Source organism: Balaenoptera physalus (genome assembly GCF_965194825.1).
Source record: "Balaenoptera physalus genome assembly, chromosome: 13".
In the NCBI taxonomy this organism is placed as follows: Eukaryota; Metazoa; Chordata; class Mammalia; order Artiodactyla; family Balaenopteridae; genus Balaenoptera; species Balaenoptera physalus.
In genome coordinates this window covers 69,761,974-69,784,269 of record NC_138892.1, presented here as the reverse complement: position 1 = coordinate 69,784,269, position 22,296 = coordinate 69,761,974, and the positions used below count along the sequence as shown (strand labels likewise).

Genomic DNA, 22,296 nt, shown 5'->3' with positions numbered 1-22,296 from the left:
TTGCTTTTTGGGAACCACTACATTATTTTGGAAATGTGAGCCCGTATGTCAGAGATCTAACATATTTTTTTCATACCTATTATGAAATAGCTGTGCTAGAAGCTCTATATTCTTTATTTCATGTAATCCTCAAGAAACCCTGTGAAGGGAAGTTATTTTTATCCCCATTCTACAGATAAGGGAATGGATGATTATCAAGTTAATCATTTGTCCCAGGTCATAAAGTGGGGAGGTGTTTTGCAAACCTAATACTTTCTGGTTCTAGGACTCTTGCTCTTCTAGTACACCATATTAATTCTCCAGAAGTTACCATAGTGGCAATAAAGAATCTATAGTGAAGTGAAGATAATCACAGGGAAATAGGAGATTAGATTAATTCATATTAGAGATGGTTATGAACAGAGTTAAGACAATGGTAGTGGTGATAACAGAAAAACAGCATACATTTGAGGTCCTTTCAGAAGTAACCTCAGTGGTTAACCAAAAGTTGAGGGTAAAAGACAGGGAGGAATTGATGTTATAGTAAGGTTTCTGTATCTACTACAAACGAATTTCACTGAATGGGTTTAAGCAAGACAAAAATGAAAGGAAGAGTTGATGTGTGTATGTGTCAACAATCAGGATGGATTTGTCCAATGAAAACTCCATCTATAGTCTTATATATATCTTCTTTATAGAAGTTAGAGGGAATGAATGACTAAAGTTGGGGAATTTGCATTGGTATTTTATCTGTATGCATTTTTGGGTCCAGATGCAATTTTGATCACTCCAGCCTCCTCCTAACAATTGTCTGCGACATTTGTCACCTTCCAGTGGATCTTGCTCTGTAGCTTCATACCGTAGGTCTTGCCTGGAAGGTCCATACACATGTATTGAGCTCTATCAAAGTCTTTCAATAGTCAAGAACTAGCTATTTTGAGCAGAAATACTAAAATGTGGTTAATTGGATAACAGTTGAACAAGTGACTGGATTAAAGGCTACTAATAATTTCATTACAAGTGAAAAGATTGAGAAAGGTTAATATAATAAAACTAGGTTTAATTTCTGGCATTTTATAGTGACAGATTTTCACCTCAAGCCTTAAGAACATTTAGAGTTTTTGCTTGAGTTTCATTGTGTTTAATGCAGGTAAGTCAACTTCTTGTCGATGATTTACTTGTGTATGAAGCCCCCAATCTTGTTTATGTTGCCTGAACATGGCTGAGAGAGACAGCTGTGACATTATGAATCCAGCTGGCCACAGATGGGTCTTCAGTGAAGCATGAATCCATACTGGTTTGGTGATCTATGTTTACTGATTCAGGAGATTCAGCTCCTAAATCACCTGGCATTAACTGCATCTACTTACATATAAGTAATAGACTGAAGTAAACTGGAGCCTCTGTTGCTAGTGCTCAAGACTCTCACCTGTAAGGCCAATTCATTATATTATCATTTCATCGACTATTTAGCCCATGTTAGAGCCTGTTTAGTTTATGGCCGTTTAGCACATAGGTTTCACTAGGTACAGTAGGATTAGTAGCTCATGTTTTCAGGTTGTTATGATAATTATGAACCTTTCCAAGATCCTGTTGACGTTTACACACATATGTTATGGATTTGACAGTTAAGCTTGAAATCTCAAGAAAAAAAAACTGAAGTTGTAGCTTGAAAAGAAATTCATTTAGAATCTTTAAAGAAAATATCAACAATAAATACTTACCTGGAAGGCTGGTAAGACTGCAAGCTTTTCTAGATCTAAGCATGGATAGCCAGCTAAAGCTCAAAGCAAAACAAACAAAAGATGTATGAATAGTTGAAATAATTAGCTAAAACTCTGAATGAAACTAAAACTTTAACGGTGCCTCCTAGCAAATAAAATTTAAACTGTTGTGTATATAAACTCCACAACTTCACATTTTCAGAGTCTAATATGACAGTCAAACTGGCAAGAATTGCTGATATAAATATATACACACTCTGTCCTTTACAACCTGAGCAGGAAGTATTGTTAAATGTTAATGAATGTGCAAATCAGTGAAAGTTGAAAGTTTTTATGGCAGGTCTGCATATTTGTAATTCTTCTTTACATTTGTCCAAAACAGCAAAATTAAGAATAACTACTAAATTTTTTGGTACAATATATCTTTAAAAAAATTTTTTTTATTTTATGTGGGACTGTAGTTGATTTACAATATTGTGTTAGTTTCAGGTGTACAGCAAAGTGATTCAGTTATACATATACATTTATCTCTTCCTTTGCAAATTCTTTTCCCAGTTAGGTTATTACAGATTTTTGAGCAGAGTTCCCTGTGCTATACAGTAGGTCCTTGTTGGTTATCTATTTTAGATATAGTAGTGTGTATATGTTAATCCCAAACTCCCAATTTATCCCTCCCCCCCACCTTTCCCCTTTGGTAACCATAAGTTTGTTTTCTATGTCTGTGAGTCTGTTTCTGTTTTGTAAATAAGTTCATTTGTATCAATTTTTTTAGATTCTGCATATAAGTGATGTCCTATTATATTTGTCTTTCTCTGACTTACTTAGCATGATTATCTCCAGGTCCATCCATGTTGCTGCAAATGGCATTATTTCATTCTCTTTAATGGTTGAGTAGTATTCCATTGTGTGTGTGTGTGTGTATATATATATATATATATATATAATATATATATATATATATACATATATATACATACATATATATATACATATATATATTATATATATATATATATATATATAATATATATATACATCTTTATCCATTTAGGACATTTAAGTTGCTTCCATGTCTTGGCTATTGTAAATAGCACTGCAGTGAACATAGAGGTGCATGTATCCTTTCGAACCATGTTTTTCTCTGGATATATGCCCAGAAGTGGGATTGCTGCATTATATGGTAGCTCTATTTTTAGTTTTTTAAGGAACCTCCATACTGTTCTCCATAGTGGCTGTACCAATTTACATTCCCACCAACAGTGTAGGAGGGTTCCCTCTTCTCCACACCCCCCTCCAGCATTTATTATTTGTAGACTTTTTGATGATGGCCATTCTGACTGGTGTGAGGTGATACCTCATTGTAGTTTTGATTTGCATTTCTCTAAGAATTAGCAATGTTGAGCATCTTTTCATGTACCTGTTGGTCATCTGTATGTCTTCTTTGGAGAAATGTCTAGAATAACTACTAAATTTTATATATATCACTCTTCACTTTTAAATATATTAATTAATTCATAAATTCTCTATGCCATCTCCTCTGCATTTTCATGGCCAGTACTCACCATGTGCTCACAGCCACAGAGGAGGGACATTCCCCTATTTTGTGCTGACATATCTTTCTAGATGAATACAGGACAGTTATTCTGTAATCAAGGAAATGCATATGTAGTTGGAGAAGTGAAAACACAAAACAATTTAAAAACATATTTAATGGTTTTCTCTGTGGTAAATTCTTCATTATTCAATCTTATTTTATTGTTGTTTCTAGGGTTTAATATACATAGGTTTACCTATGTAATATATGAATAAATATGAATAACTTGGGTCACTTTGTTAATTCATACATTAAGCAGATGTTTATTGATCACATACTGTTTTCAAGCAGTGCTCTAGGTTCTGGGGAATTAACAGTGAAAAAAATAGCTAAAATAACTCCCAGTCCTCCTGGAGCTTATTATCTAGTTTTAGCTATTTTCTTCTCTCATGGTTTTCAGTGATGGGAACCTGTTTCTTAACATCCTAGTAATTTTTGAATGAATGATGGATTTTATACATAAAAATGTATAGAGGATCTAGATGATACTTTATTCTTCCTGAAAAGGTTCACTCTTTCCTCTGTTAAGTGGAAAGAATAGAAGCTGATCACTTTAATTCTGTCATGGAATGGACTGGGTAAGGACTGATTTACAGTTTCATCAAGGACCCATCCATCTCTGGTTTTCTCTAGCCTGCCATACCCCTGTATATCTTGGGCCATTCTCTCTAGCAGGCTCTGAACTGTAATAGTTTCCTCAGCATGGCGAAGTTGCCAAACCTCTGCTATACTTTACAGAGGCTTTCTGCTTAGTCTCTCAGCATCCCCAGTGTTCAAGTTCATAATTTGGTAAATGTCTTGAAAGGACAACCAACTGTGTATCATGCTCTCTTCTGGGCCTCTCTTTTCTCACAAGAATCTTGGCTCCTTAAATTTCAAATGTTGCCCCTCTAACCCACTGAGACTGCCCTCTGCCCAGGAAAACCCCAGATCCTCCTCCTCTTGCCTTGCACACAGAATCAGTTAATGTCTCTAGAGAAAATATAGTATAGCTAACCTTTCCACAATTCTCTCCAATCTGGTATCTTGGTTTTTCTTGTCCTCATTGCTTCATCAGCTCTCAGATGCCTTTAAGCAGATTTTGGGAGTGACTTTTATATTTTGTTTAGATCTTTTAGTTGTTCTTGGCTGGATCATTGGTCTGTTGCATGCTTACCATCTCATCCCTATTTTTAGATACTGAAATAGAGGAATGATGCCTTCTCTTACACAAATCTATACAACCACAAAGAATGTAGCTGGAAATTTCTACCCTAGCCCAATGTATTCTAGAATTAATTGGCAGAGTGGACAGGTAGAGATGTATCATTGAACAAAATCTTCAAAATAGGTGTCATTGAAAAAGCTGGACAATTAACAGAGCTAATACTCCATAGTACACTGAGCTCACTGCCCAGGAACTGCTTAGATGGATGAACTCAGTGTAAGTGGGTGTCCAAAACCTAATGGTAGCTCTGGGGAGTTGTAGCTTCTGGATGCGACTCTTGACTTCTTATTATGAATTATCTTCACAGGAAGTAATTCTTGATTGTCTGTCTTACTAAAATACTGGGGAACAGAGATATTCTTTGTGTTTTTTATATCTCTACTAACACTTGTAGGAAGAAGGTATAGCACAGTGGTTAAGTGCCTGGATTTGGGAGTCAATCAAATTTAGATTCAAATCTTGTCCATTTACTAGATGCTTGACCTTGAGAAAGTTGCAAAAACTCTCTAAAGCCTTAATTCCATATCTGTGAAACAGGAATAACAATACATTTCACTTTTCTGATATGAAAGTTGATGGAGACTCAGTTTTCAAAGTGCTAATAACAATCTCTAGAACATTGCTAGCATGCAATTTATGGTAGCTAAAATTTTTTTGGCTATTATGGAAGCACATGGAATTAGAGACCCAGAATTTTGAGATGAGACCTTAAGATATTTACGTAGTCCCTCCATAGACTTTAAGATATTTACATAGCCCCTCCAAAGAATGAAGCATGTGGAAAGAGTTGTTTTAAGAATTCATAAGTTTGTTTTTGTTGTTAAAAAACTATGTAAATATCTGTTTATATTATGAATAAAAATCTATATGAAATAACTCTGGGAAAAAATAACTGAATTGGAAATGGTTTAACTCTCAGTGACTTCAAAAATGTGCTTCTTCATAGTTTCAATAGATAACTAACAAACATATCATTCTCTACTGCATATTGTTTTAAAGTTAATACTCCAATATGAAATAAAAAGTTAAAAAATGAAGTTAATCTAAGAAGAGTCATGTTTAACTGGTACTCTAAGTTGTACAGGTGTTATCATGTTTAAGAAAAGGAACAAAATTTAAAGGAAAAGAAACCTAGCAACTAACCCCAATAAATTAAAAAAAAATAAAGTAAAAGAAACCTGAGTGAAAAACTTAGAGTTAAAAATAGAGAGAGAGACAAATTTGGTTCCTAGCTACCATTCATTTGTTATGTGGTATTGATTGAGTAGGTTAAGTGATCTCTTTGAGTCCCATTTTTCTCAGAGAAATTACAAGATGGTAAAAATGATACTTAGAATTTTCTTGACTATCAAACAAGAAAATGAAAATGCTTGATAAACAATAAGCATGGTCTTATTACTTGTATTTAATGATTGGGTGTACCTCTGAATCTCTCTTTGAGCTGTGAGGAATATGTATTGGTGTTACATAGCAAGCAAACAAGAATTCGCTATGCAAAAAGAGTGATAAAATGAAATCTTCTGGTTATTGCTACTTAAGTAATAATTTAAACCACGTATATTTGAGTCAATTTTTACATCACTTCACTGTGTGGAAAATTTTCTCTAATCTTGATATTCTTCTGAACATTATTCAGATATGATATTATACCTAAAGCTTATTCCCAGCACCTTTTCAATAGTTCTGACTCGACAGAACTGAGGGAAAGTGAGCTCTTCTCTTCCTTTCAAGTTACTCTAATTCAGGAATTGTTTTCTGCGCTCCTCATACTTGAGTGAGTGTGAAATGATGCCTTTGCTGAGTATTTCTGTTTGATTTTCCAAAAGCTATTGTCAGTCCTATAGCTCAAAAACAAAAGGCACATGGTAATTGGTGTAGTCACAGTCAGTCTTCGAATCTAATTGGAACTGACCCAGACACCCGCAGAGCTCCTCCTAGCCTTTCAGATTTGTAAGCATAAATGATGAGACGAAAGCAAGAAAGCTTGTGGAAAGGGGAAAAAGCCCTTTTGCGTGTTGCTGAACCAGAAAGCTTTGACTGTATGGCTCTCTGAGTCCGGACAATGTCTTGTGTGTTTGTTTCCACAGAGCATATATCATTACAGACTATATGGGCATCCGAAATGAAAGTTTCATGAAATTAGCTGCAGTAGGGACCTGGATGGGGGACTTTGTCACAGCTTGGATGGTAAGAAATTTTAACTTCACCCATTTCAAACGTCAGATGGAAGACATGTTCATAATGTTGGATACACACTACTTTTTTTTTTTTGACAAATAACTTCATGAATTATTTTATTTCATGTTACATGTCAAATAACATTCCAAAGTAAAAAAAAAGGATCTTGTTTTCATGGTTAGCATTATTACATTTGTGCAAAGCCCTCAAACATGAGAAAGTCTCATTTATTTCACAAAATTTGAATGTACAGTCATTTAGGTAACTGGTTTGTTAGATAATCCAAGTCCAGTTATCCCTGGTTTTTCAAGCAACAATTCACAGGAAATGCTGAGCTCTAACTGTTTGTGTGCCTGTCAGCCCAGCATCCTGATCTCCAGCCCCTTTTTGACACAGCCGTGCTCTTTGTTTTGTTATATCATTCCTCTGTCCTCCCAAGGATTAGAGATATAGTTTCATTTTCTCAACTAATGTGAATTGGATTTTATTGGATACACACTGCTTTTCATGGTTTAGAGCAAAATAGTTACCTCTGTTTCAAGGGGAACAAATTTATGAATATGGACAAATCTAGAGATTATATGCAATATCTGTTTACCTCAGGAAAAAACATCAATACAATTTTAATACTAATTACTGTCCACCAGGATATATTTATTTATAAAATGCATATATATGTGTATGTACAAAAACATATACATATGCACATATGTGTGACATACAAACATATACACATTCATAAAATTAGTGGAAAATTCTTTCCTGTGAAATTCTAAATAATTTTGTGACGATTGTCTGTTTGTTGTTTTTTGACATGTACACTTTTCAGGTAAGAAATGCTGTATGGCCTGTCTCAGAAGACCATATGAAACATCCTTTAAGGACTTTAAAAATAGTTTTCTACATTTGTTTTCCTCACTGAACCTACTAACTTAATGGTAACTAGGGAGCTCTGAGAGTTGTCTGTTTTAATCTCTTTTGTGCATTATCAGTCTTTATTACTATACGTCTTCAACAATTAGGCAAATCATGTTTCATGCTGTGATCATCTGCCAGGAGAGTAACTTCTGTTTCTAACCATTGAGTTAATTAAAGACAATATGTAGCTTAAAGGCCTTAGGTCCTGTAAGTTTACAGGAGAGTCTCAGAGTGCAAAGAGTGTAACTCTCATAAAAAAGGAACACTTTAACCTTCATTGACACCATTCATAAGTGTAGTCAATCCTAATTAGCTTCATTCAAATTCATTCACTTGAAAATGAGAGGACTTATCAAAAGAAAGATGATGCCCAAACTAAGCACGACTTGGCAGGGACATGCAACTACAGATGTGTTCCTGATACTGCAGGGAGGTTCTCACAACAGTTACTGCCACTTCTATTGATAGCTTTGCTTCTTACCTAGAACAGGTGTTTTCAGGGCACAGGAAGCAGTTATATCTTAACTGCTACTACTGTCATCATCCTGGAAGAGTATCAAGTAACCATAAAAGAGTTTGTCTATCCTGTTTTTGAGCTCCCTCCCACCTCTGTTCAATTTTAGAATGTTACCAGAACAAATTACCAGATGCATTCCATTTTGTTAACTTTAAAATCGAAATTTGAAGATGTTATTTATTTGTAATCATTAGAAATAGCAATGAGAATAAACCAGACGTTAAGACCAGGCTGCCTCATCTATTTCCATTGGGAAAAACTATTCAAAAGGAAATATATGAACTTTAAGCTTGTAATTTCCTTACAATTTGAGGTAATGCCTTTTGGAAATTTCTGCATTAATTGTGGATTGTGATTTTGACACCATTTTATGATGGCTCTACTTACTAAAATGGAAAAGAGAACTGGAACAGGAGTTCAGAAATTTGGATTCTCTGACTTGCCACCTATGGTTTGACCTTCCACAAATAATGTACAACCCTTTAAGCCTTAGTCTGCACATTTCTTAAAAGGGGTTAATAGTTCCTACTGGTGCTACAGGTTTTTTTGTAACGATTAAACTTGTGGTCCTAGAACAGGACTTAAAATGCTGACATGTAAGGGAGGTATAAGTGCTTTATTGTTATTGTTCATGTTTTTGGACCCGCATCCACTTGACTGGGCCCAGTTCCTTGAAGTAATGGCAAAGGCAGGTCATTGATCCAAACCTTAGGCTGCCCAGAATTCCTGTCTCTTCTGTGAAGCTCCAGGAGCATGAGAATCCCACCTTATCCCAGGTCTGGGGTTCAGAGCATCTGGAGTTTCCTTCCTATTGCGCATGCTAGAGCAGACTAAAGCAATAGAGTACATTGCTTCCTCACTTCTGCCTGTTACTGGTCCTGATCAAAGTCAGGGGAGAAGCAACAGACCCACAAAACCTAAGAGCTGCTCTGGAGGTTTCAGGCTCAAGTCAGCCATTGGATACATAAATCATATTCTTTCCCATGATGACATCATTATTTATTTGTAACCCAATTCCACCCAACTTCTCCCCAGACTTTCCCACAAAACAGTGTTTCCTAGGCCATATATAGCTCTGCCCCTATTTATTGTTTATATTATTATTTTTTAAATTAAGCTATTTTTCTTTTGAACCATAAGGTGGGGTCCAATGCCTAGGCAGCATTGAGAGGCAAATGCATAGTACAGCTTTGACCAAAGACCTTTAACCCTTAATCCTGGTTGAATTTTTACCATGCACTCTTCTGCCCTACTCTTATGGTTTAGGGGAATACCAATAATTCCACAGTTCAATCTGTAGTCTTTCTCTCTCTCCATCATCTGTCTGACCTTCAGAGTTTCTCCTAAATTTACTGCTTTAATGCCTTCTATTTCTACTAACTAACCTGATAACTTTTTACCTTTTCCTATACCATAGATTACTGCTCCAATCAATACTTCCAATACCACAGAAGTAGGACTAGATTGAGAGTCAAGAAAACTATTTTATAGGTTTAACCCAGCAAACCTTCTGGGGTCTCTCATCTGTTCCTTTCTACAAACTGAGGAAGAATCAAAATCCCTTTCTGCTTATGTGATCTGAAAAACTGACCTTTCCCTCTTAGCCACAGGGATAGAAATGGCAAAAGAAACAGTTCTCTCCTGATTTGAAAGTACAGTCACACAGGGAGGATTCCCAGAGCACATCATTTCTATTCCCATTTCTATTCACTGACTAGGCAATATGTTTCCATATAAATATTTATATGTCTACATATGTGTCATTGATAACATTTTTTAAAAATAATAGTTTTCCTCATGAGAGGAGTCTAAGGAAGCTTTGACCTTCATTTCTCCATAGAATTCTCATCATGAAATGAATATCAATGATGGTGACCGTTATGGAAAACCAACGGACTATTTACATTTCCAATAAAAGCATGCCTTTCAATGCAGTTCAGAAATAGAGGCTTTTTCTTTGGTGGAAATAATTCAGAACTTTTCATTGGTTTTAAAAGGCACATCAGGACTGATGTGATCCATAGGCAAGGCTGATATCAACCAATCTGACAAAAATCTTTGACCCTCACACTATCGAGTGTCAAGCTCTGCTAGGTTCAGTTCCCTGGCAGTCCTGACTTTTCCGGGCTCTGTGGTATGCCTTGTACAGAAGGCTATAAGTCTATGTCAGGGTTCAAGTTACTAATTTTTTTGTCAAATAGACTTTTTAAAAATTAGTATAAAAGAAATACATAAAATGACCAGTGATGTAATTCATCACTGAGCTGGCCCTTTATGTTAAAGAGTTGCAGAGACGAGCTCTATCACGAGGGCAGGTGGAAAGCAAAAACGCTGGGTGTCTCATGTGACACCATTGCCACGTAGCCCCATGTTTGCCCATGCTCTGTGCCATTAAGCAAAGAGCCAAGGAGGGTCGGCTGGTCCACAGCACATGTCTCCAGCTTGACCACCTTCCCCATTTGGAAGACAGAGGTCACGACCTCTGCTGAGGTCTAAGGTGGCAGGGGATCCTGAGGACATCATGATGGCCCTTGCTTCTGCCCCTCACTTAATACCAGAGGGAAAAATCACTTCCTTTATATGTATACCTAATCATCATCCCCTTTCTCCAGCTCCTGATTCCTCCTGCTCTGGTGGCTTTCTCTTACAGCAGTAAGTGGTACATGGCTCATGATGGTGACAGGGACATCAGACTCCAGGTTTGAAGTTCATGGTTGTGGGGAGGTGAAGGAGGTTACAAATAAAGTGAAGACAGTTCTGACGGTAAACACTAAAGTCATCATAAAACTTATACATACACCCTACATCATAAAACCACATACTGTGTTGTAACTCCCAGTAGTCATGGGACCTTGGTTGGCCTTGACATGTCATTCTCAGAATTGTGTGTGGGCCTTTGTGTATATATGCCACGACTGGCAAAGCTTCCACCATGGAGTCATGTCATACACTCATAAAACAATTCACATTTTTGTCAATAGCCTTTGCCTTTATTTCAGGTTATTACAGTTTTTACTGAACCAAACCTGGGTCTGCTTGCCCGTGCACAGTAAAACCAATCTACTGACACCGGCTTGTGGTGAAGGAGAGTACAGCGTTTATTGCAGGGCGCCAAGCGAGGAGTCCAAACAGCTAGTATTTATAAGGCCCAAACTCCCCGAAGCTTTTCAGGGAAAAGTTTTTAAAGATAGGGTAAGGGAGGGGGGTTATGGGGTGTGTGACCAGCTCATGGACATTATTCTGATTTGTTGGTGGTGAGATAATCAGGAGTCAACATCATCAACTTTCTGGTTCCAACCCGTCTGGGGTCCACATGCTTGTGGGTGGAAGAGTTAAGAAGTTAACTGCTTCCACCTGGTAGGGGTTTTGGGATCTGCAAAGCAGCTCAAAGGACATGGCTCAGAATATTATCTATAGCCCCTGAGGAGGAACTAAAGGTCCTTGACTTTGTTTAATGGATAAACTGATTATTTTGTCTTTTTGCCTGTTTTCCTTTCTTTTCTGCATTTTCTCGCTTCTCTGATTAAATGTACTCTTTGGAACTCAGGGAAGCCTATGAGACTAAAGTCTTTTGACAAACAAGAGGCAGGTGGAGGACATGGTGGGGTTCTGTTCTTGGAAGGTGTCATAGGTTCCTGCTCGGTTACATAGTGATCATTTGTTTTTAAAATTATGCGTGATTTTAACAGGTTTTTCCTTCTTCATGAAATTGGAGATGTATTAGAACCAGACAAGCTCAGTCAATACCTTCATGTGGAAATGCATTTGGATTGATAAAACACAGCATTTGTAGTTGTATTAGAACAATAAATAAACTTTTAAAATTTGCTTAATTGTTTCTTTCTTTTGAAGCTCTAGTAAGAATATGATTTTAGAGAAAAATAAGTTTTTAAGAGTATATTTTAACCTTCTATTTTATTTATTTATTATTATTATTCTTTAAAATATTTATTTATTTATTTTCTGCCCTGGGTGTCAGTTGCGGCATGTGGAATCTTCATTGCCACGTGCAGCATCTTCGTTGCAGTGTGGGGATCTTTAGTTGCAGCATGCAGGATCTAGTTACCTGGCCAGGAATCGAACCCAGGCCCCCTGCATTGGGAGCATGGAGTCTTAACCACTGGACCACCAGGGAAGTCCCTTACCTCTCTGTTTTAATCCTGCCTGTTTTATGTGTAAATACTACATTATCCCTCTAAATATTTGAGCGAAAAATTTTGCCTTCCTATTTTTCACACATGTTTCATTTCTTCAGAGACATTTTTTTGATTCATATTTATGTTACTAATATCTTTGCTTCAAAAGGTTGTGTTTATTTAATAGGCAAAGCTGAAAACTCTTTCTACCTTACTTGACTATAAACTTCTTGAGTGGAGTTACAATGTCAATTGTGTTCACAATTGTATTCCTAGCACCCAACACAGTACCAGGCATAAAAAAATAAAAGGTGCTCAAGAAATATTTATTGAAAGAATAAATAGATATATCATAAGAGCACATAAGCAGTAAGTTCTATTTCTTCTTTTCTCATTCAATTTTGTGACTTAGTGTTATAAAATGGGCATTCTAGAATATTGAAAATGTGGAGGGATGAGACCTGTACTGTTCCAGGTGCCTAGATATCAACTCCCTTCCTGTGCTCCCCCAATAAAGCTCTGCATTTGCTCTTGCTTAGCTTGTTTCCATAACCAGGAGGACACGTGCTAGGAAACACCCTTGAATGGACGTACTAGATTGTATTTTAAATTTTTATTGAAATATAGTTGATTTACAATGTTGTGTTAGTTTCAGGTGTATAACAAAGTGATTCAGTTATATATATATATATATATATATATACATATATACATATATCCACTCTTTTTTAGATTCTTTCCCATATAGGCCATTACAGAGTATTGAGTAGAGTTCCCTGTGCTATACAGTAGGTCCTTATTAGTTATCTATTTTATATATAGTAGTGTGCATATGTCAATCTCAATCTCCCAATTTATTCCTCCCCCTGCCCCTTATGCCCTTGGTAACCACAAGCTTGTTTTCTAAATCTGTAACTCTATTTCTGTTTTGTAGATAAGTTCATTGGTACCCTTTTTTAGATTCCACATATAAGTGATATCATGATATTTGTCTTTCTCTGTCTGACTGACTTAGTATGACATATATATTCTTTTTTTAGATTCTTTTCCATTATAAGTTATTACAGCATATTGAATATAATTCCCCGTGCTATACAATAGGTCCTTGTTGGTTATCTTTTTTATATATAGGAGTGTGTGTATGTTAATCCAAAACTCCTGATTTATCCCTCCCCGTCCTTTCCCCTTTGGTAACTGTAAAAGTTTGTTTTCTATGTCTGTGAGTCTGTTTCTGTCTTGTAAATAAATTCATTTATATCATTTTTGTTGACGTAATTCTCCTAAATGGTGACGTAACCTTTTGTACAATTTTGCGTTCTTTGGCAAAATAAAGATTGAGACTCTCAGATCCCCCCAGATGATTCCTTGAGTGGTCATTGTTGCTTTCAGGAACATAGTTCTGCTCCTGGGGGCAACAGAAGGAAACTAGGTTGAGATATATCCCTTTAGCCACTTAAGCAGAGAGCTTTTACTGTACTATGTAAGACAGAAAATTGGTTAAACTTCAGTGGACAGAGGCAGAGAGGATTAAAGAATGGTGTATACTTGAGAATAATTTATACTTCTGGGTTAGTATTTATTTACAAATCTAGAACAGAATAGAGAGAGGAACTATTTCTGCAGCATTCAAGAGTAAAGTATTCCTTCTAGCTTAAATATAGAAAATATGAAATACATTTTGTAATTATAAATACGTACCTAAAATTTGGTGAGTTTTTCTATTGTCCCATGTTTATTTCACACTTACTAAGGAAGGAGTGTGATTATCTGTGCTATTTTCATTTCACCAAATTAGTAATAGTTCATTTAGTTTAAAGTTTTCTGTTATACATGTCACCATTTTGTGGACTGTTCTGCACATGCTAAGTTTGTCAGTGAACAAAAACCTGGAATATAACTGACATCATATCTAGTTTGTTATTCTGCCTGGAATTGAGTTTTTCAATTCATATTATGATCAATGCCAGTTTTCTAATTATTTCTTTTCCACTGATATTTCAAAATGACAGAATAAAGAGCATAATTGAATTGATTTAATATCTGAAATAAAGTAGCAATAATAGCTTTACTGAAGTTCATAATAAAAGAACATTTAAACTGTGAAATACTGAATAGAAGGATCATAGTTAGCAAACCCATCGAACAAGTATATATGACAAGTGGAAGGGACAAATCAGATATTTAACCATTGGAGCTGGACCCAAGAGCCCAACATTACTTTGAGATGTTCTCTTTTGCTCTCTTTCTCTGCCTGTTCATTGAAGCTATTTTGTGGTTGCAGTCTACTTTCTGATTAGTTAACCCCATGTCTGGTAAATTTATGTTGCATTTCCCTATTTTATACAGTGAAGTTCGAAACTGGATCAAGCATTTAAATAAGTAATATACTATCTTTCTATAACGATTCCCTCTTAAGTGAGATACCATAGAAAAAGAGCATGTCTCAGAGATTTGGGGGCACATGGTTTATTGAGGAAATGTTCTTCAGGGAAATCTGTAAGGAGAGGAGAGAAACAAGAGAGAGATGGGGAAGGAGGAGACCAAAGATGTAGTCATATGGTCTCAGGTCGTCTATCCTTGGCTTGACCCACTGGGCAGGTGTTATGTTCTTGGGGAGTGGCATGTACCAGTAAGTGAAGGGGATCTGGGTGGGACACCAACATTGATTACCACATTGAGAAAATCCAAGGACATTAGATTGAGTGGCATCCATAATTGCCAGAAAATATTGTCAGTTTGTTAGATTATTTGATTGAAACAGAGAATGTAAGAGAGGAAATTTTTTTACATTTCTTTTTTATGCATTAGAAAATTTGAGGGAACCAAATGTGGTCATTTTGCTTCTGCGTGTATAAATATTTTAATGTATCTATAAATATTTTAGCATTGTATTTCATGTTCCTTCAAAATAATAAGTTCTTACTAAAAAATTAATAAGACAGGAGAGTCTAACCTGCTGTTTTCTGATAGCATCACAAATGGTGATCAGGAGTCTTTTAATTTTTAGGAATCTTGGAGTTTTAAAGTCCTAACAGAATATGATATGAAAAAAAGGATTTCTGAGTAAAATAGATTATAGTATAGAATATAGATATTTAGGAATAGAAGCACAAATTCTGTCTCTGCTGTAACTCTCCTAAACTCAATCTCTATCAGAAATTCCATAGTATGTTATAGGTATATTGTATGTAATTTATATTCATTTGTTAAAAATTTATGCAATATATTATTCTAAGTGTATGAAAGGCATCAGGGAAGTGTATTGGATTGAACTGCATTAAGATGTGAAAGACACTAAGCACATCTCTTATAGAAAGACACCCCTACTAGAGGCAGGAATGCTCACTTTTCATCTTTTCCATCCCCAGCTTAGTTTTAACATTTTTCAATTCCATTACACTTTATTCTATTACTTGGTTTATACTTCCTCAAGGCAGGTTTCCTTTTTATCCACACATTTGTTATGATTTTTCTAACAACATGATGTTCCACACCTTTTAAAGCACCATTTATCAGTCATTTGCCTGAAGTTTAAATAAAAGCTGGGGGACATTGATATTTTTTTCCTCTGAAAGTCAATAATATAATGAAATGAGTACCAGTTGTTAATATTAGCTCAGAACCTCAAAAAAGGAGCTATGTGCTTCTTTTTGTAGTCATTTTAGAAGTAGTTGGATTATTCCCCTTATACATTTTTTTAATGTTTTATTTAGTGCCTATTCCTGTGGGCCAAGCACTATTTTATGTGTGTGTGTGTGTTGTGTGTGTTGTGTGTGTGTGTGTTGTGTGGTGTGTGTGTGTGCTGTGTGTGTTGTGTGTGTGTGTGTAAAATTTTAATTAGTTTTCAGAGTTTTCAGTGCTTTCAACTACTATGCTATTTTGCCAAGCTAAGTAATTTTCTTGGGAATATTTAATCATAGATATCAACAAGACATGGAATATAGCTGTAGAAGTTGGTTTGATACTTTTTTTCTGCCAGTGTGTCAATAAAATTTGTCAAATTTTGTTATTAGTTGGGAGAGGGGAGTTGCATATCTTTTTAGGTACTAAATGATAGTACATCACATCTTCGCCAAACTATTACTTTTAAACTTTAGAAAACTCAGATATTTTTTCCTGTTCCCTTTTGATAAATATAGGTGGTTGAAAGCCTCTTATTTCTGGGACTGGAAGAATGTAAAAAATAGCTTTATATAATCTTTTTAAGATAGATACTTCAATTCCTGGTTTTTTAACTGCTAAGTGTTTTCTTTGTATAAAATTGCTATCCTTTAACAGTTGTTTGCCCCAAGAAAGATTTTTATATTTACAGTGTATGTTGCATTTGTAGTTAAATGTTCTATAAACATCAAAATGAAATTTATAACATGAAGTGCTAGTACTTATGTTTTATTTTTGTTGCTTTATAAAAACTATCACATCATATTTCAAGAGACTGAAATATTTGAGTGAACAGAAGGAATATTTTGATAATGGATGATTAAGTAAAACTATGTTTGGCATATATTCTTCTCTGTTCTTATATATCTGAAGGCTGATTTGGAAATAAAGAACTTCCGTTTGCCTTGACTGACAAAATACGCTTAGGTTTATCCCAGACCTGAGCTTGACTCCAGTATCCTTCACTAGTCTACCAAGTTGCTCAATGAAACATCTTATGTAGCTTTGTGAACATACTATTGCACAAGGAAAGGAGTAAATTGTGCATACAATACTAATGGAACTTATTAATTAAGTATAATATCAAATAAATGACCTTTGCCATTTCTGAAGATATCAAATAGAACAGATGATTAAGTTCACATCAGTAGTTTCTTTATTGCAACAGACCAGGGCTCACAGAAAGAAAGTTAGGACACCACATGTGCCAACTTAAAAATTCCAAATTGTTCTTGACTGCTAAGCAGAGAATATATTTGAGAAGTGTTGCCTAAATGAGTCAAGTGCTTGAGATGAAACAGGAAACCTGGAGAGATGCCTTCTGTTTTCACTGAAAAGAATAGCACCTCTCATAAAGGTTTTAAAATATATCATGAAAGATACTGTGAACCTGTAGCTTTGGAAGAAAAATGAAAGCTAATAATTTTCAAGATCTGAGTACTTTTTCCCTCGACTTATAATTATCCTAATTTCTATTTGACATTTTCAATTTCAACTAGAGGTGACAGAATCAATGAAAGATTTTTGACAAATCCAAGTGCTGATTAAAAAAAAAAAAAGCAATGCATCTTATTTCACTTCAATAAAAAATTAGCAAAATGAATCAACTTTCTGTGTAACCATATGCTAGATATCTAAACTCATTTATTCATTAAATGAGTATTTATTTATATAGTGACCTTATATTTTACTCTACAACCTTATTATACAATACTTTTCAGTATTAAAGTGGATTAAGTATAATTAAAATTATAAAATTGTTGAAATATTTATTGACCAACAAATTGGATTTACTATATTGGTAGAGATATAAAATGTCTTTTCAAAGACCATTTAAAAATTCATTTTTTTTCTAAAGTACAAAAATAACATATACCCATGTGTAGTAAAGCAAATATATATTTTACAAATCCTTTATTTTGATTATATGAACACAAATAAACAAGCAGAATAATTATTCTTGGCACCAGTTCATGTACTTTACTTTCCTAGTCCTAAAAGTCTCTAAGGTAGTGTCATTGGTATCTTTCTGAAGTTGTTGACACCTCCAACTGACGATATAGATCAGAATATTTTTGAGAAAATATGTTCTCTAGTGTCAAAAGCCCTGTGAAACTCAGTGTATTCTACTAAATGGATGATTGTACAAATTTATTTTTAGTAGTATTTTAGCCCCAGTATTTCTGCGGATATCATATTTTTGCTTCCATTCAAACTACTTTTTTTTCACAAATATTTTACATGATACAACTCATCAAATAAGTTTTCTCTGTGTCATTTTAAAATATTTTACCAAATTTTGATGCTGCGAAGTTACAGACCTTTAGCAGCCCAAGACAATTCTTGAGGGTCTCCTTCCCTTATTCATTAATCTATTCATTTAATAAATACACACTAAACACCTACAGGATAATAACAAATGAGTGATGGATTAAACATTAGAATATATTAAATATGGTAAAAATGGAGTTCTAATATCATTGCGTTTAACGTTAATTTCCTCTTTTTAAAGGCGTCTCCTAAGTGCCTTGCCCTAGCCAGCCCTTCACAAGACTTGCTGGGTTGGCGAGTGTTCAGGCTGTGTGGGAATTGTTGTCCTACACCATCTTTTGGTCTATTCAGATCTTCCACACCTTCTTTGAGTATCCTCAGTCATCAATTTGTGGTGAGGTTTTAATGAGTGACGGTGGCTTTCTGTGTTAAACTTGCATAAATAATAAATGCTGGAGTTGCAAATTCCAATGCCCTGAGGGCCAGCTCACTCTAGTACACTGTGAGACATCTGGTATGAGATAAAACGGTGTGCAGTCGGGGGTAGCTGTGTTGAACCAGAGAGCATATTCCCACAAAGAGGCGACAAAAATTCAGTTTTGTGCAAAAATACCAGGAATGAGCTGTAGGCTATAATTTCAACACAGATTCTGCCCGATGTCCACCTGCTTTGTGCTCTCATTAAGCTGCAGACTGACACAGGACATGAACGTGGAGAGATGGGTGTGAGGAGTGAACTTTGGGCAGGTGCCATTTCGGAACATCTCAATCACACCTCTTAAACCTATCCATCCTCTAAGTGTTGGTTCTCCCTTTTTGGTTACGGCCACTGACATGCAGGGGAGACAAGAACTCCCTGTGCTCTAATCACAGCTGATGAGAACACCCTGGGTCCTTGTACCATTTAGTGCTCATCTCACCCAAACAGTGCAGGCTCAAGTGGGCAAAAAACATTTTCACAGTAACACTTTCTGAAGTGTTAATGAAATGCTTGTTATTGAGGTCAAGCTAGCCATTACCAGCATGGGTGCAGAGAGACCTAGAGCTCATGCCGAATTTGTTGACTGACTAGCTTTGGTTCATCATAGGAACACGGTGTGCAGGTGGGTACCTCATGACTATGCATTGTGCAGTTCTTAAAGTGAATGCAACTATCATTAAGGTTTCAACATTTATAAAGCTCTGAGGCAGTTTCTAAATAGGTACAATGAACCAAGCTTATTGTTTAGTTGGTAGACCCAATCGATTTTTTTAATCTGCATTCCATAAGGCAGTGGTTCGCAAATTTGTCTTTACGTTGAAATCTCCTGGGGAGCTTCAAAGACCACTGATACCTATGTCCCACTCCCAGGGATAGGGACTTAAATTGTCTGGACTGTAAACTGGGTGTTGGAATTTTTAAAAGGTTTCCAGAGTTCTAATATGCAGACAAGTTTGGGGCCATTTCTCTTAGGTGATTCCAGGAAGTTTGGTGTGAGAGTATTTCGACATATGCTATGGGGTCATAACCATCTGATATTAAGGCTGATGGGAAATCAAAGGAAGGAGTCTTGTGTTGCTGGGAGACTATACAACAGAGAAGCAGGCATGAAGGCAAAATGGGTGAGAAGAGGGCTGGCCTCATCATTGAGTCTCAGCACCCCAAAGGCACCTTGCCACAGGGCGATGTAAGTGCTCCGTAAATTTTCCCTCACCTCCAGTGGTATGTCTAGAACTTGATTTGGGCTTCTTACAGAGCAACTTTGGCCTTGGCTTCCTTCTGATACTCACAGCAGACTCCCCTGAATATATACCAGCCTTGCTAAAAAGCTGACCAATATCATCTGCCTTGGCTTTGGCTCAAATTATTCAAGAAGTCTGCCTCTCCAGATAGCAGGACAGGCACCCCCCACCTCCTTCCAGCTCATAAGATGGAAAAGAATAGTCATGCCATCATTTTGCCTATTCTAATAGAGTATCATCTACGTAAACTTCCTTTCAATCCACCCCTACCAGCAAATGACCCACTCCCCCAATTCTCCATGTGCTTTAATTTGATTCTTTACTTCTCATTAAATGTTACTAAGTATTGGTGCCATTCACTCAGAAGGTGGGTTACTTTTAATAATTATTACTTAGAGAATATGGCTGTGAACTGCTGTGAGATAAAGATAAAGCATGTGGAATTATGACTGTTACTATTGTTAGTGTTACTTAATTTAAAAAAATTATAGTGTTTCATAAATGAGAACATCTTAAAATACAGTCTGCAATTTGCATTTTCTGAATGAAGACTTTTTACTAATTTTAACATCTTTTTATTTTTGCTATACTGTCCTTCCCACAGCTCAGCCAAACTGAACTAACATCAAGATTGTATAGTCACCATTTTACATGTTTTTTTAAAATGAGGTCAGCTTTAAGTAGATCACTCTAAATTATAAATATACATGATGTTAATGCTATGTCATTTGCCAGGATCTCCTCTGTTTATAGGAATTAATATATGAATTATATGGATTATGTTTAGTGATGAAAACTCCCAATGAAAAGTTTATATTCTTCAACAAATGCTTATATCTCAGCTATGCTTTCCAAAGGTTGACAAGACAATCTTGAGTAAGTAAATCATAGTTCCCATTTACTAAAATAAGTGATTAAAAAGTAGTATTGAAAAACGCTGAATTTTAAAATATAATCTTGACACAAAGTAGATAATTTAAACTTTTAACTGCCATGAAACTTTATCTCATAATTTTCTCTCCTGATGGGCTCTGAGTTCCAAATAGTATTGAAATTCCTCTACTAAGATTAGAGGCAAAAAAATAGACTCATTTAAAAAGGTTTCTTGCCATTTATTTTTAGTCCTGTTTATTTTAGTAGGGTCCAAGTTACAGGTTTTATTAAAATACTAATTTTATAGTCTCTAAAATGGATTACACGCAGAAAAATATGAAGGGAGGGGGTTTGGGCCAAATATGCCATTCAAGAAGCAAAATTGAGAAGCAGATGTGTAAAGATGACATTTTCCCAGTCAATGACAATTATCAAGAGCCTCTCATCTGATTTTCCTGCCGCATTATGTTTCCACAACTGTTCATTGACTTGTCTATAAAAGTAAAGCTTGGAGTCAATTAAGATGTGACAACAAAAGAATTCAATAGAAAACTCAGGGGATTGTAAGATAAGTGTAGATTTTAATTCGGAAGTTTTGAAAAAGCAGCTGCACAAGAACAACAATTTTTGACGCACAGTGGATCTTGACAGAAGCTCAGATCCCTGATATTTCAGTCCTGTTCATTTGTCAACATAAAGGCGAGATAGAGTCTTATGGGATTAAGCAAACTCCACGTCTAAAAATATAGTTTGACATTTCTTGAATGCACTTGACAAGACTCCACATAAAATTATATGAGCATTCTTTCCAGCTAAGAGAAGAATTTTAAGGGAGGCTGAGTTCTTTTTTTTTTTTTTTTTTTTTTTAAAAATTTATTTATTTATGGCTGTGTTGGTCTTCGTTTCTGTGCGAGGGCTTTCTCTAGTTGTGGCAAGCGGGGGCCACTCTTCATCGCGGTGCGCAGGCCTCTCACTATCGCGGCCTCTCTTGTTGCGGAGCACAGGTTCCAGACGTGCAGGCTCAGTAATTGTGGCTCACGGGCCTAGTCGCTCCGCGGCATGTGGGATCTTCCCAGACCAGGGCTCGAACCTGTGTCCCCTGCATTGGCAGGCAGATTCTCAACCACTGCGCCACCAGGGAAGCCCCAGGCTGAGTTCTTTTATTCAAATTCAAATTTCATCTTTGGTTGCCATGGCATCTTAAAAATTTTAATTTTATATTGTTGAGTTTTAAATGTTAGGTATAGGGTGTTTGAGTATAGATGGAAAATAACAAACTTTAAAAATGTTATTGTAAAAATTAAATCGCATTTGGACACACACAAAAAATGAGCAAGGCCTGAAAAAAGTCAATTACAGAGATTCTACACAATAGGAAAAGTGATTATTGACTGTGTTGTCAATAGCTGTCTGTGACCGCCCTGCTCTCTGGCTTCCTTGCTGTGGTACAGCTGGCTGACAGATTGTGGCTAATGGGCAAGCGGAGAAGAAAGGTGGTGAGGAGTGAGGGTTGCAGG

At 35.9% G+C, this 22,296-nt stretch overlaps 1 protein-coding gene across 16 annotated transcripts in view; it reads left to right on the top strand.

Annotated features, from left to right (window-relative positions):
• TMEM117 (transmembrane protein 117) overlaps positions 1-22,296 on the top strand; it is a 522,112-nt gene that overhangs the window by 264,391 nt on the left and 235,425 nt on the right. For 14 of the 16 annotated variants that reach the window (XR_014252821.1, XM_082422581.1, XM_082422573.1 and 11 more), the window contains exon 4: positions 6,592-6,691. The exons of the other annotated variants lie outside the window; for them this stretch is intronic. Coding sequence is in view for 13 of the 14 variants with exons in the window: in XM_082422581.1 (XP_082278707.1) it covers positions 6,592-6,691 (100 nt within the window). In the remaining variant the exon portion in view is untranslated. The remainder of the gene's footprint in view (positions 1-6,591; positions 6,692-22,296) is intronic. 16 annotated transcript variants of the gene reach the window in all.